The sequence below is a fragment of the Neolamprologus multifasciatus genome, chromosome 22 (assembly GCF_963576455.1).
Source record: "Neolamprologus multifasciatus chromosome 22, fNeoMul1.2, whole genome shotgun sequence".
Lineage (NCBI taxonomy): Eukaryota > Metazoa > Chordata > Actinopteri > Cichliformes > Cichlidae > Neolamprologus > Neolamprologus multifasciatus.
In genome coordinates, this window is record NC_140459.1 from 18,116,527 (window position 1) to 18,132,708 (window position 16,182).

Genomic DNA, 16,182 nt, shown 5'->3' on the forward strand with positions numbered 1-16,182 from the left:
TTATTCCAGATAATAGATCTATGTGGAGAAAAGTTATGTGAATAACATAGTTTCCAAGCCAACAATGCCTGTTGATAAAATGCAGACATTTTAACTGGTAACTTTGATATACTGTAATTACAAGACAATAGGAACTGTAAACCTCCAACATTTCTAAAAAATGTTATGTGGAATGAAATGCCATAATGATCCAGGAGATTTTAAGCATTCTTTTAGCCATTTCACCTTAAATGTATAGTTCAAAAACCACCTTTATCTTTAGGTCCACAAAGCAATGATTTTTTTAGATGATGGTGCTTATTCTTCCATACAAAGTTAGAGGAAAAAAGGATCCGCTTGGGAGTGTCCGACTATCAACCCGTCACATGCTACTCTAGTGTTTTTGTCTTAGCGTCCCACCCGGCGCCCCGCTATTGGTCAAAACGAAAGATACTCTTGTTTCATTGGATGAAAAGGCTGCCTGTCATCGACGTTGCCGAGCAAAACAGGAACTGTCCGCGGAAGAAGTGATGTGTTGGCATTTCGGAGAAATTTAGATCAAAGTCCAATAAATAAAAGGGGTGGAATCGGTCGTCCTGCGAGTTCAAGTAAAGCAGCCGTGCATATCGTAAACTTCTTCTCGTCGACGCGTTCACAGTGTAAGTATCGCCGTCAGTGCAATGAATGAACATTGCTTCTTGCACGTCTCTACTTACTGCGGTGTTTTGGAGCCTTTACACACACATTAAAGGGCTTTCAGAAACATTAAATGGGTGTTCTGTTAATAGTCAAGACTTACTTGTGATTTTGACGTTGTTGAGAAATAGAAGGATATAATAAATGTCAACAAGCATCAAGCATTGTTGCGCAAACTGCATATCATAAATCTGCATTTTTACATTTGACCTTATTTTTGTTTACGCTGTTGATGTCAGTGAGGGGAGAATAAACTGAAGAAACAAAGTTGACCTATCAGTTCCAGCAAACATAAAAACATTCAGACTAAATAACCATGGTTTTGCTTTGTTTGAATGGATATTGGTGGTAAAGCCTTTCAATGATTTCTTTCCAAACACATACAGCTTAGAAAATAGCTGCTAATCTGTGAAAATATTTAACTTAAGCTTAATATTTAAGCTGAATTTTATCAACATTTATTTATTTGTTTTTGTGAGGCACTGGGGCCCTACTTAGCATGACCCTTTGCTAACACTACTTGTGCATTCACGTGCATTTAGAATGGTCACATTTTCCAGATTGGGAAGTTGTTCTTCTGACTTTGCTTCGTTCATGTGCTTGGGAGTCAGACTGTGGCACCAGCATGAATGGTACAAAGAAAATATGTTATTTTGAAGTTTACCGAGAATACATAATTTTTCAGACTAATCTGGGTCACCTGGAGCAATTTGAGCTTAATATGCAATGCTATACTCAGGTATGCCTTGCTAGTATGAGGTTTTTCTTTTGCCTTCAGAGTTGCCTAAATCATCTGAAGCATAGATTCAACAAGTTATTGAAAACATTCCTCAGAGGTTTTGTTATCTTCCTGTTCCACCACATTGCAAAGGCACTTTTTGGAATTGAGATAATTGGAGCACAGTGAAGTCATTATCATATTCAAGGAACCAGTTTGAGATGATGTGAGCTTTGTGACATGGTGTGTTATTCTGCTGGAAGCAGCCATCAGAAGACTGGTGCACTGTAGTCATAAAGGAACGGACAGCAGCAACAACTTAGGAAAGTTTGTGGTGTTTAATTGAGGCTCAGTTGGTACTAAGGCACCCAAAGTGTGTCAAGAAAATATCCTCCACATCATTTCACCATCACTATCAAAGCCTGAGCAAATTGTAGCCTCACTTTCTTAGCTGACAGGAGGGGCACCTGGTGTGGTCCTCTGCGGACGATCTGATATCCTCGTGTTGGTGTTGTTGCAATGTTGAACCTGGAACAACATTTATTATGATGATGTGGGAACAACACCGACACGAGGATATCAGATCATCTGTCTTCTGCTGCTGTTGCCCTTCTGCTTTCACTACATGTTATGTGTCTGGAGACACTCTTCTGCATCTATTGCTTGCAATAAGTAGCTATTTGAATTACGTTGCCTTCCTATCAGCTCACTGGAGTCTAGCCATTCTCCTGTCACCAGAGAGCTGGATATTTCCTTTTTCAGACCTTTATCTGTAAACCCTAAAGAAACCCCTTTTCTTCACATTTGCTGTACCTTTGCACTTGGAAACAATTTCTCCAGATTGACATCACCATATAATTACTCAATGAATCCTACAGCACATTGACATTAATGATTTTCTGGCTCTTTCACAAATTCCTTCACCTGCTAAAGCCTACAGTTGTGAATCATCTTAAATTCTAAATTTACAGACAGGCTGGTATACTTATTTAAACATTATGAGGGCAATGTGAGCAAGATAAAGACAAATCTTTTGTACAGATACTTAATACAACCGTTTGTTTCTTTTGGTTCAGTTCATATGTACTCATTTGTAAGTATTTTCTTGAATGACACTCGCCTAACCTGTGCATGTAGTTTTTACTCTACTGGGGTTGAAGACTGTGTCTTTCAGGGAAATGGCTGTTGTAAAATGCTTTAGTTTTAAAAAAATAAATCAATTTTTAAAAATCCAGATTTACTTCAGGTTTCTAGTAAAGTGAGATTACAGTTAACACTGTTAATGACAGGAATGTATTATTCGCCTTGTCATCTATGACTATAAGGTGAAAAAATGGACAGGGATGTATTATAGTATCAACTCCAACAATGCACCTGTCACTAGCTGCAGCATGCTGCTTTACTATGTTCCACTGATGCAGATGCAAAATATACTCAAATGTATCTGTTCAAACGTTGATGACTCCAATTTAGGTATATTATTGTGATGCTAATGAATAATACTGCATAGCAGTAGCTCTGAGAGCCTCCAACTTTAACATTTTATTTTCATTTGGACAGGTTCCTCTCCTCCTTTTGTCTTTCTCTGACTTGCTTTTATTTGCTGACTCTGGTTTCCAGCTGCTGGAGAACAATAGGTGTACATACATCCTTGTTCTATGCTGCCACTAAGAGTGTTTGAAATGTAGCTGAAAACAGTGTTTTTAATGTAAGGTAAAATTCTGGTTTCCCAAGGCAGCTGCAGTCTCCCCTGAGAAGGTATCAGTCAGCACAGGCAGCCAGCCACGCTCCTTGAACATGCTAATTCAGTCTCTCTCCTCTATTCCCCATCTGCAGCTCTAGATTCTCCACCACTCTTGTTCCTCTTGGATACACATAGATACTTTTTCCTATTCACCTAACTCTTCCCCTTATGTGCACACCTGCATACAAATGTTTATTTTTACCACACTTGAACATTTTCTTTCTTTCTCTCTTTTTTTTTTTTTATTATAATCATTTATTGTTAGAGTAGCAGGATTTGGTAGCTGGTATTATGTGTCTAATGTGGGTAGTTGTAAATCTTTTCACCTCAAATCTTTTGCCCAGAGAACAGGACGGACATTTCTGTATCATCAGCAACCACACGTACGCGTCCCTAGATTCACTCTTACTTTTCCCACTATTTTAAACAAAGGGCTACAATATTGATTGATGCAGTGTGTTGTGAGAGAGTCTGTCTGGAATTTAGAGCAGGAGAAACAAGCGTTTTGGATTGATGCAACAAACAGGCAGTCCTAAGTTTTGTAAAGAAAAGCATTACGTGGGCTTAGATGCTGGCTTCATATTCATTTCTCTTATTTAGATTATCTTTTGGCCATAAGGCATTTTTTAAAAAATCAACAGTTATGGTAGATCAAAGACATTATAATGGTATTTTTTATATAGGATAAAACCCCAGTAACACATCTAATGGCATCTGTAATCTTCCAACTTTGTATTGTAATATTCCAACTTTATACAGCCAGTTAAATTAATTTGATTTGATTGTAGTGTAGTTCTTGTCACTTGAATGTATACCATTTAAAGTTATATGCCAGTGGTGTACTTTTTTTTTAATTGGCACACATTTATATTAATTTGATTCTTTATTTATTAGTTATTTGTGTTAAACATCATACAATCCTTCAAGTATTGTTTTATTGTTTTTATTATAGGTACACAGAAAAACAACCTTGCCATCTCCAAATACCATAACCAGTGAATGGAGGACTTAAAATACTTGATATACTTAAACTAACTTCTATAATCAACTAAATTGGGTTTAAAATTAATTAATCAAAATCAAGACTCAGTTTTTTTTAGGCTTAAACATTATGGGACAAGCAAACATAATTATAAAGAGAATCCTTTGCAGAAAGTGTGGTACCCATGAGGGTCACCTGTCTTGAGAAGCTTTGCGAGGCAAGCCTTTACCCCAGCCACCATTAGTTTCTGCTTCTTTGTGGGTCTTTCTGCCTTTAGTTTTGTCTTTATTAAGTACCTTAATCTGTTTCACAGACTAAGCCGACAAAATTCAAGTCAGGTAACTTACTCTGCCATTTAAAGCTCTGACTTCAAAGGCATCACAAAAGAAACATTCTCCAGCTGGAGTGGAAATCTCATATCATCGACTTTGAGTGTTTTCCTTTGCATGTCTGGCCTGTGGATCTCAGATATCATCACTTCCGTCAACGTTTCTTCATCCACAGTCATTTTTCTTTCCGTTTTCACGTTTATCTGAACTTTCTTCCTCCTGAGTTGTACCAGTGGTCTTGAGTTCATTTACATTCATGAATGAGTCCCTTGATTGCAGATGCTGACAATGATACACTTACCTCTATGAGAGTGCTCTTGACTTGGTTAGATGTTGTGAAGTGGTTCTTTTTCCACCAAAGAAAGGAATCTCATATCATCACATCATCATATCTGGCCCTTTAGTGTTGATTTGTTGTTGTTTCTAGTACCGCTGACACATCTGGTTTTCTAATCAATATTTTTGGACGTCATATTGAGACCTACAGCTACAGAATGCCAATTCAACACTTTCATTTGTCATGAAATAACATAACACACCTGACCATGAAACTGCTTATTGATTACATTTTTTCATTTCACTGCAAAATAAAAGGACTGTTAAAAATGGCTGATTATACCTAAATGGTTAATGGGGATTTTTCTTCATTAAACTTCTTGATTGGCAGCTATTCTTCACTCACATCTTGTTTGCTTTCTTTTAGTCCATTGAGGTGACGTACAGAACCAAAAGAGTCACACGATAGTTCAGGAATTCTCTAGTGATGGGAGTGATATTTAGCCTTTTGTTCAGCACGCCACTTCCTGTATGGACGCCTCTTTACACGGGTGAAACAGAAAACGACTTACTTATTATGACTTGATATGTTTATAGGGATGTCTTTTACTGTGTAATCTGCAAGTGCAATTTACTGACTACAACAGCCAACTGTCTATCTGGCATATTATTGTTACGAGTGCCCCTTGTTCTATTATATTTAAACTTGAAGAAGGTTCATTTATTGAAACACAAGCCAAATAGAAGAGAGAACCATATCAAATCAAACCCTGCAGCACGTTTGTTTTCTTATTCATAAGTCTTCTTCCTTTGACCAGTATGTCTTTGCTGTCCCTGCTGTGCAGTGCTTTTATGTTCATATTTATTCCATACCCCAAGTGTAGTCACTCACTTGTACAATTACATCCTAAGGATACTATTTATATTATTCATAGCTCTCTGTCTTTATATCTTACCTCTGAGCTGTCAGTGTAATCAAAGAGAACTCATGGTGTGAAGGAAAATGGTGCTAGGCTAAATGAGATGGGTAGGAAGTGCACATACCGAGAGTGTAACACACATGGTAGGTGGTGAGAATTAATTTAATTACGTGTAGCAGATGTATGTGAAAGATAAACCATCTGCCTGATCAAAATTGACTACTTTGTGCGGTATATGTGATTGTGTATTAACTTGAATCCTTCCTGCAGATTTCATAAATTATCCCCAGCTACAGAAGAAGGAGTGGAGCTGCACTATAGTTGCAAACAATCGTGAGTAATGTGGAGACTTAACTGTAAAATTGTCTCAATGTTTTTTATTCTCATTTTCTGTCAGGTTGAGGACGGAGGATGGGGAAGAAAGATGCCAGTGCAACCAAATTACCGGTTGATCAATACAGAAAGCAGATTGGTGAGTCATCTGTACTGCTGCTTGGCAACAGCAAATCAATCAAATGTAATTAAATGAAATAACGCACAAGGTGTATTTGGAAAAAAAAGAAATCCAAACTGGTCCATAAAAAGCTTTATGTTCGAAGTTCGTCTCATCTCTTATTTTAAGGTAGTGTTCTCAGGCATTCATTTTTTGTTTTTTCAACATTCATCTGATTGCGTGCTGTGAATTGGTCCCCTAGTGAGATAGTCAAAGCAGAGCTATATAGTAACAAAGAAATTTTAGAGGAACCAATCTTAAACAGCTTAAAGCCCATAAGTTTTAGGCTTGAACCCACTGGCATCAACACAACCTGCAACTTTGTCTGCTTCTTGAAAATTAAAATCTAGCCCGTTTGAGAAATGCATTCAACATTCCACTGATCACTGAAAACTATCTATAGTTGTACAAGAAGAGGAACTTGAGTGTTTTTGAATTTTGTGGACCTGTTCTGAAAACTTTTAGTTATTGCTAGTTGACCTGACATGTTTGAACTGTGTTGTAAATCCTACACAGTGCAAAACATAGATCTAGCATCTATGTCTAAAAAGAGAAGCAAAAGCAACAGTGCTTTATACATGCGCTCTTTCTAATGGGGGCCAAAAAGACTTCTAATCCAATAGAAATCTATTGGAAAACTGCTCTCAGACCTGATCTCATAAACATTTTACAGGTGATTTTATGCAGTTGTGATTGGCAAGTTGTTAACGAGTACAAGAGTGCTTTGTAGCCCAATCCACCCCTTGGTCATCACATTTGTTTTTAAAATGCCAAGACTATAGTAGCTAAAAAGCTCAGCCCTAAGCTTCATAATAAGACTTTATTAACCGATGGGTGATGTTATGATCGCTGTATCTATCTTCATACTGTCTATGGTGAAAACTCATCCAACAAACTGTTTTTCTCCATTGTCATAAATTCTCTATAGCAGCGTATATAACATATGGCTGATAGTTTCAGCAAAATTCTACTAATATATTAACTAATAATTAAACCAACAAGGCTACTGGTAATTATTTTGTGATGCTTTTTTGGTAGTTTGTATTTATCTACTTGTGGTCAAATTCCATTTGAGACATAATCCTCACTGATTGGTTGATTGTGCCAGTGTAGGAATGCACACGTAATTAATACCACATTATAAAAAATCAAGCTGACATTCCACATTTAAGAAATCACATATCACATAATATGTTACTGGGAAGTATTTGTTGGCCGTTCTCACATTTGTCAGTGTAGAATTATGCATCATCTCTTTGCACAGCGTTGGAAGTGTTTCTGGTTTGCACTAGAGTAAAAAGAAAATTCAACCAAATCCACAGCCATTATGCAAATAATTACACTTGGTCATGAAAAAGCAGCGTCTCAGGTGACAGTGAATACGTTGCTTAAAGACCATCTTGTCAGAAGCTGTTTTGTCAGGTTTATTGGCTTTCATGTAGTATTTACTTCCCCCTTCATTCCCCTTTCTTCACAAAGGGCCAACTAAGGCAATATGATTGGAATCAATCAAAGGCTCAGCCAACTTTAGCGTGCCAGCTGTGGTTTCTTAAAGATCAGTGCACCTATCATATCTTTTTGTTTTTGTTTTTTCTCGTGTAGAGCAAAGCCAAAAGGTCGCCAGTGGCAAAGCTGGATAATTGTGGGCAGCTGACAGACTCGGATACAAAGGGAAGCTCTGTTGGCTTTGCAGGCTTAAAGGTTTTACTTTAAATCCCGGGACTCCCATTTTGTTAACATGAAATGTGACACAGTAGTCTTATAAGACACAAAAGTCATGCAAATCCTTAGGGAAAGAAATTTTCTCAGCAAATGAACTTTTCATGAAAGATCTGGTTTTGGCCTTGATTAATTGACATCTAATGACTGATGATTTGTCCTTTTACAAGGTAGTAGAGTGATGGCACAGTGCAGTTACTAAACTAACACGATGTCTGAGATTTATTTGGATCTCCATGACTGTGGGAATCTAAAAATCTGATGCTACAGTACATTCACAGAAAGAATATTCAACTTGGTGACTTGAATCCCAGTCCAAGAGATGTGGCAACAACATCTGGCTACACAAATGTGCATGTCCTTTTCTTGCGTTCTTTTGTTTAGTTAGCAGTTAAATACGATTACTTCAATAGATACACATTGATAGTACCAGGTTGGACCCCTTTTGTCTTCAGATTTTGGCATGATTGTATTACACAATTACTGCGGATCTGTTACACAGTTGCTGTAGAGCTGCACATCCAAGATGGTATTCTGGGGTACACCCCCCCCCCCCCCTCCCCCCAAACTCAAAGGTGCTCTGTTGGCTTGAGATCTGGTGACGTGACTACGGAGGCTGTTTGAGTACCATTTTGTTATGTTCTGAGCTTTGTCACATTGAGTGTTATACTGCTGGATGTGGCCACCAAAAGAAAGGGGCACTGTGGTCACAAAGGGATACATGTGGTAACCAACAGTAGGTAGGCTGTGGTGTTTAAATTCTGCCAAATTGGTGCTAGAGTGACCAGAATGAGCCAGAAGTATTCCCACACCATTAAACCACCACCCTCAGCCTAGACCATTAATAGAAGCCAGGAAAAATCTCTTTTATGTTGTTTATACCAAATTTTGATCCTACCATTCAAAGTGGCAGCAGACTCATCAGACCAGGCAGTGTTTTTACAGTTTTTGTTGTTGTCCAATGTTTGTGAGCCTGTGTGAATAATCTCACTTTCCTGTTCTAAGCTGGGAGGATGCTGGATCCCATGCCAGCTGTCTTAAGGCGAGACACAGGTTACACCCTGGACAGATCGTCAGTCTGTCGCAGGGTTAACGCATAGACATAGACAACCATCCGCATTCACACTTATGGGCAATTTCGAGTTTCCAGTGGACCTATCCCCACTAATTGCATGTCTTTGGACTGTGGGAGGAAGTCGGAGTACATGGAGATGCTATATATTTATTTAAAAAGCTGTAAACTACGGTGACGTTACTGTGACAGTAATGGCATTGTTCTAAACACCTTCATTCCAGCTTTAAGTACATGTTTTTTTTTCTTTTGCCTGTGGTGATTCACATCCTCACATTTTTTCCAGGTTTTGTATTTTCTGGCGTTAATTTTGTGTTAACAGGACTCGTGGTGCTCTCGTGAGTTTTAAAGCAAAATGTTTGGTCGGTTCATATTTCCATTTCTAAAGTTATGTCACGTTCATCCTTCTTTCTTTTTGTTATTATTGTTAAAGAAAAAAGGATGGCACTGTAAGTCCAATTGTGTTTTTTATTTTATTTTATTTTCCTCAGGCATGTGAAAGCTTTTTACACCACCAGCTTATAAATGAGAGGGATTGCTGTTGTATATGTTTTCATACTGGGACAGAAGAATAGAATTATTTAGCCTGAAGATATCCCTTAACTGTCTGCCATTATGCAAAACCTGATAGGTTCAACAAATGAGAGACAGACATAACATAACAAGCTCATCTCCCGCCGTCACATCCTCTCCCACGAGTCCAGTTTTTTTTCCTTTCCCCCATTTAGTGTTTTCTTTCTGAGCACATCTTATCACTTCAGAAATGTGTAACACACTTTGGTCCCATCTCTCCCGCCGCCTTCCTCCAACCCCTCAATTTCTACCATTTTCCTTCTGTTTGAAAAGGACGGCCATCAGGCAATTTCACTGAACCACTGTTTAACAGCAAAGGTGAAAAACAGAGAGTGGGGGGAAAAGATGGAGAAAAATGAAGTCTTCAAATGGAGCATGGGGCTTGTTCTCCTCAGAGCTGGAATGGGCCACACATGGTAATTTGAAATCGTAATAGGTAGCTTATTCATGGCACATCGGCGGTAGTCCAGGCTGGTTGTTGAGCTGTACCATCATCTCTGCTGGAGTGCTTTTGTCATGGCAGATGGCCATCAAATGGCTACTGTTGACACTCTCTTTTTTTAATAACATTATTAAACCTGTTGTAATTGAATGCCCTTAGGATAGATAAAGCTGTAGCATTCTTACATGTAAGTACAATTGTTCAGTCACAATGATCCTTACTGCTTGTTGAAAACTAGGGAAAATTGTCCACATAGATAAAGACACCCACAATTTTAAATACAAAATGTCAAGCTGGAAGCCAATAGCTTTACAAGTTACCATTTTACATGCAAATAAAAGATAACACCCATGATATACTGCTTCTTACAGGTGAAATACTTCACTCCTATCTGTAGATAGGACAGCGCAGTAGATCGACAAGGTGTACCAGTTATCTCTTGGCGTTATATCATGGATAATCTCCCTTTATTATTTATTATTTCGCTTCCTTTCTCTTCCAGTAAGCGAAAAAGGGCTCAGTATATCCCAAGAGTCTGGCATCAGTTCTCAGGTTCTACCACTCATCCTGGCAGATGTCAGCGATCCGCACCATGTGGTCACTGACTATATGCCTGCAATTCCAGATAGACGCGGAAGCAAAGCATGAAAACTGTCAAACACGCTGTCGGTGTGTTTCCCGAATTGTCCCAGGGCACTCAGAAACTACTAGACAGGGCTGTCTGTCCAAATGACTCTGCCTGTGTTGGATGCAGTATGTGGGACGGTTAGTCCCCATAAACACAAACAGTCACCAACAGAAATCTTCAGGCATTTTAGTTTATTTATTTTTTCCTCTGAACATACTCATGTCCCTGTTTGTGGTCATTTTGGCTTAGCAACAGCTGTGTGCTGTAGGCAGTAAATGATTTTACATATATTGGCTTTAAAGCAACCTGGTTATATCATCTATCAGTTCAATAATGAATTGGTGGTTTCTTCAGAGCTACCCTTGTTTTGGGTCATATAGCTACATCCATTAAATTCATGCTCACATTCACACCAGTGGCCAGTTTCAGGATTGAAAGTTGGACTGTGAGATGAAGCTGGGATATGCTGAGACCTGAACACCCACACAACACAGGGAGAACATGCAAAATCCTCAGAAAATGAACCCAGCCAGTGCATTCAAACCCAGGACCTTCTTGTTGTGAAGCAGCAACACTAACAACTGTACCACTGTGCTCAGTTTCCTGTTCTCAGCTGACAAGAGTGCCTATTGCAGTCTGCTGCTATAGCCCATCTGCTTCAAGGTTTGGCATGTTGTCCGGTCAGAGATTCTCTTCTGCAAATCATTGTTTTAGTGAGTGGTAATTTAAATTAATATTGCCCTCCTATCAGCTTAAAGCACTCTTTCCATTCTCCTCTCACCTCTGGCATCTAAGGGCATTTTTACCCAGAGAGCTGCTGCTTAGTGCATATTTTCTCTTTTTTGGACCATTCTTTGTAATCCTTAGGGATGGTTGACTAGGAAAATCCCAGTAGATCAGCAGTTTCTGAAACACTCTGACCTGCCCATCTGGCACTAATGACCATGCCAAAGTCACTTACATCACCTTTCTTCCCCATTCTGATGCTCAGTTTGAACTTCAGCAGGTTATTTTGACCATGTCTACATGTCTAAACTTGTTGCCATGTTACTGACTGATGAGTAATTCCTGTTAACAAGCAGGTGAACAGGTGCACCTAGTCGTGCTTGCAATTAAACTGAATATTGCTTCAAGTTTTTCAGTAGTCATCCTCATGCCTGTCTACTAAATGAGTACAGTGGTACTGTAAGTCCATATGTGTGCTCTGAACCATATTCTTATACTTTAAGTCTATTTTTTTCCTTCGCGTTGGCTTTTTTGCTGTGCTCTGTCTGACACAGGCAGAAGTTTGGAGCTGCTGCCGCTTTGCTAATGTGCTTCTCGCTCATGGTTTATATGAAGACATGGCATTAGATGAACTGTGGGATTTTTGCAAAGTTTTGTATACTGGGTTCATAATGGAGCTCGTTGCAATGGTATAGTACTTGATTTTTAATACTTTCTGACACTGGAATAAATTTAGATATGACTGAGAATAATATATAATTTGTTTTTGTTTTTTGTTTTTTATATATAGGAGGATGCATGACTCGAATAAAAGCAGCCGAACTATACTAGTTCATGATAGGCTTTCATTTCTCAGTTGCTCAAAAGTGGGAAATAATTTATTCACAAAATGATCCCCATGTTTCTCATTCTAGTCCATTTTTAAATAACAAAGAAGGAGGAAAGGGGAAGTTGAACAGAGCAAGAGACTTTTTTATAAAGGTTACATAGATAGTTGGGGACCACCTATTGCAGTGTGCTCCAATAGTGGCTTAAGGTTTGCTTACATAGGCTTAGAATGTTCCCCATCTCCCCCAGCACCCTTAAACAATACTTAAATAAATGGAGTATGTACTTAGTTAATTATATGAAAGGCCTAAGGTGGTTTCACCAGTTGTGAACAATTCACTCTTGAACTTGCAACCAGAAATCTAAAAGTAGACATGGTTGTCTAAGGGTTTGTTGCATATAAAAGGAGATGAATTGAATCTACTCACTAGAGGCTTGACGTAAATGAACATCCTGCCGTTGCACACCTGTTACAAATGTGGCTGTGCAGTTTCGATTTGGTTACTACCTTCATTGTGATAGTGGGGAAAAATGATCTCCTTGCAAAGAGAAAGTGTCAGCAATCAAATTGCTATTCTAAGCAAAGAGGGGTATTATTAGCATCACATCATGACTGGAGTGAAGGTTTCAAATGGCTCTCAAATGCTTTGCGAAAACTCAGTCAGCCCTATTCCGAACATTACCAGGGAGACTGAAAGAAAAACCATATGATCACGAGGTTCAGGGCATCGAGCTTTGTTAGAAACGGCTGCATTTTCTAAATGAAGAACACGTTATTTCAGTCTGTAGCAGTAAGACTATCTCGTCAGAGGATAGGTAGTGTCTCCAAACCGCTTCACAGAAAGGAGGAAACAAGAGCAAACACTTGGCATGGCTTAAGACAGCGGTCCCCAACCCCTGGGCCTCGGACCGGTACCGGTCCGTGAGTCGTTTGGTACCGGGCCGCGAGAGTTGAGGCTCAGGTGTGAAATGTATGGTTTTCAGGGTTTTTATCGGTTTTCAGCGTTATTTTGTTATTGTTTTTATCGTTAACTCGGTTTTCCTGGGTCTTTTCACGTGTGTTATGAATAAATCTTCATTTTTTCGGTACCGGTACTAGTTTTATTTTGTTGTATTTATCCGCGACACCTTAATGGCCGGTCCGTGAAAATATTGAAAAAAGTTGGGGACCGCTGGCTTAAGACATCAAAATGTTTGTGTGGACAACTGAAGAATTTAACGATGACTTAAACTTTAAGATTCACAGCAGTAACAGAAAGGTGCGCGACGATAATCAGCCTAGAGAATGTCAGTGCAGCGTGTCAACACAGTGTAATGGCAGATAGCTTGAACTAAACACCTGCACCAAAACAAGTAGCAACCCACTGTTCACGAGACACGTAACATCCTTTGAGCTACATCCTTGCGATGATGCTCGAAGACCAAGGAGTGCTGAATATTGCAGTAAACTATTCGGGGCATTGTCTCCATTTTTGATAACATGTCTCATCTTTATGCAGACTTGTGGAGTCCAGCTTGAGCGCTGTCATTAATGCAAACGGGGATTACTGAATAAGATATTCATGAAATGAATTTACATTTTTATCACAACTAAAAATTTCACCAAAATTGTTAAGCTCATTTCTCCAGCTGTAATACAGGATGCTCGAATTGTATCTGTATTTGTTTTCTAAAATAGAAGCATTTAGGAGGCTCAGGCTGTTGGATTCCATTGTATGTAGGGATGGGTACCGGTATCCGGTGCCATGATGGCACCGGTTCTGACATAAACGGTAGTAACCAGACCGAAAAGCAGCGCACATTTCGGTGCTTTTTTTTCCTGAGCACTTTAGATTCTAGCCAATCATTTTACGTTTCCGAGGATAGTAGGCGGGTCCAGGTACGTATGTTCTTTTAGAGCAGAGCTACAGATTAAAAATGCCCGAGTCGAAGCGGTCAAAAGTCTGGCTGTACTTCACAGCAAAAGATGCAAACTCAGCAGCCTGCAACAAGTGCTTTAAGCTGATACTGTGATACTGTCAAAGGAGGTAACACCTCAAATCCGATGAAACACCTGGCGACGCATAGCGGTTTTTTTTAAAAGCCGAGAAATGCGCCGTATTTGATAGCTTGCTGCGAGACCTCACACCGAGCACATCTACTGCGGGTGTGGTGCCTGTTATCGGACCCGGAGTTTGCAACATCCCCCAAAAACCCTAAGAGGAGAGTCCTGGCCCCTAGCCCTGCCAGTGTAGCAGAAATGATGACGGATGATGATGGCAGCAGCAGCCGTTCTTCTCTGCGTGAGTAGCTTAATGTTGTTCATGTGTAATTTACGTTGAGTAGGCTAACCACGTTATTACATTAATGCATGTAAGGTGAACTAGCAAACACCGTCGTAGTTACATGCGGCTGTCTTCTTGTTTCATGGCAGATACTCCCTTCACCCTGGCCAAAAAAGCTAAAATGACCAAAGAAAAAGTGGAAAACAGTTAAACATGAGAGGTTTTTGGACAAAGTTTGTTTTTTCCATTGTTTAAGCACTGCTTCCAGCCAAGAATGATACCATATATGCCCTATAGCTGCAGAAAAGGCTAACATTGTTATCTTTTTACAAAAAAACCCAGCTGAACATGAGAGGTTTTTGGACCAATTTTTTGTTCTCCATTCTTTAAGCACCGGTTTGAGCAGCGTTTGAGCAGCGTTTAAGCACCGGCACCGTTTCAAAAGTACCGGTTTGGCACCGGTATCGGATAAAACCTAAACGATACCCATCCCTAATTGTATGCATTAGAAACTTAAAAAAAATAGTAAAGTTTCTTATCATTACTCACCACTCTTCTATCTTCATTTTAATGGCCAATTTGTATGACACAAATCACATACCTCCCCTCTCTTTCCCTTGAGTGCACAATCACATGTGACTAATTTTAGCTAATACCCCCTACCTGTCTCATTATGCTAAACAGAATAATGGCTCAAGATAAAAACTAATTTCACAGCCGTCTTCATCAGACTCCATTTATAGGTAACCTGATGACAAACAAGCAAGAAGAATCTGAACTTTGCTTTAAGCGGTGGGGGGAGAAGGCCACTTTCACTTTTCCTTTCTGTCTCTTCAGCGATGACTTCAGTGAAAGGCACGATCAGGGAAGCCATCCCAGCGGGTGCCCTAGACGGTTTTACAGGGGTTAATGTTCCTCTGAGACGTGTCATTGTTGTTGCTGTACAGGAGAACAGTGATGGCTTTTCAGGGTGGCAGGCTGAGGCAGGGAGGGATGGGATGATTGCTTGTAGCTCAATGCAGGTAGATAATTGGTGACAGAAAATGTCTCCGGCGCTGGTGAAGCAGTGGAAACGGTGATGACAAATAGGAGTACTCATAAGCCCAGTGCAATATCATCAGGCACGCGCGTGTAGATTGTGCAGGCTCCAAACCCACACAAACAAACCACAAGAGAAAGCTGCTGTGTAGCTACAGGAGGTACACCAGTGTAACACAGCAGCATTAGAATACCATATACACACACTGAGGTAATTCTCTACTCTACACATTACCTTGCTTGGTGTAAGTATTCTGATTTGGCCTCAGTTAAGTACTAATTGTTACCAGATGGTTATGTCTTCAACCAATGTATACATCTAGCATTGAAATTTAAACCCCATCCTTGCTCACATCACGCCATTTACAGTGTGAAAATCTTTGCAACAGTTATGTGAATTGTGAGCAACCTGAGGTGCCCTCCAATCAAATTTTCCCCTCTCCACTTTCTGACAAGTGGAGGAGACATTCAGTGGCCCCCGTAATGAATTCCCACTAGCTCGCTGTTTGCTTCTGGCAACACGCTCCCCATTTCTATTAGCCCTCCACAGAGTCAGTGGGAGGTGAACGAAGGGTTCAGGACCAGGAGGAATGGAGGAGGGGGGGGGGGATAAAAGAGAGCGCGGAGAGATGGGAAGTGAATATCAGATCTTGGAAAAAAGATGCAGGGGGAGCAAGATTATTGAAAAGCAGGTGAAATGCTTAACATAAGGCTAATGGTCATTTCCTGTTTTCCTCTGTGACCGGGCCGTAAGA

General features: G+C 39.7%; 1 protein-coding gene across 1 annotated transcript in view; it reads left to right on the forward strand.

Moving 5' to 3' along the window:
* The first annotated feature begins 461 nt into the window (after positions 1 to 461).
* triqk (triple QxxK/R motif containing) overlaps positions 462 to 16,182 on the forward strand; it is a 34,555-nt gene continuing 18,834 nt past the window's right edge. The window contains exons 1-2 of the mRNA XM_085148734.1: positions 462 to 638; positions 6,042 to 6,116. Of these exons, the coding sequence (XP_085004860.1) occupies positions 6,056 to 6,116 (61 nt within the window). The 5' untranslated portion in view covers positions 462 to 638; positions 6,042 to 6,055. The remainder of the gene's footprint in view (positions 639 to 6,041; positions 6,117 to 16,182) is intronic.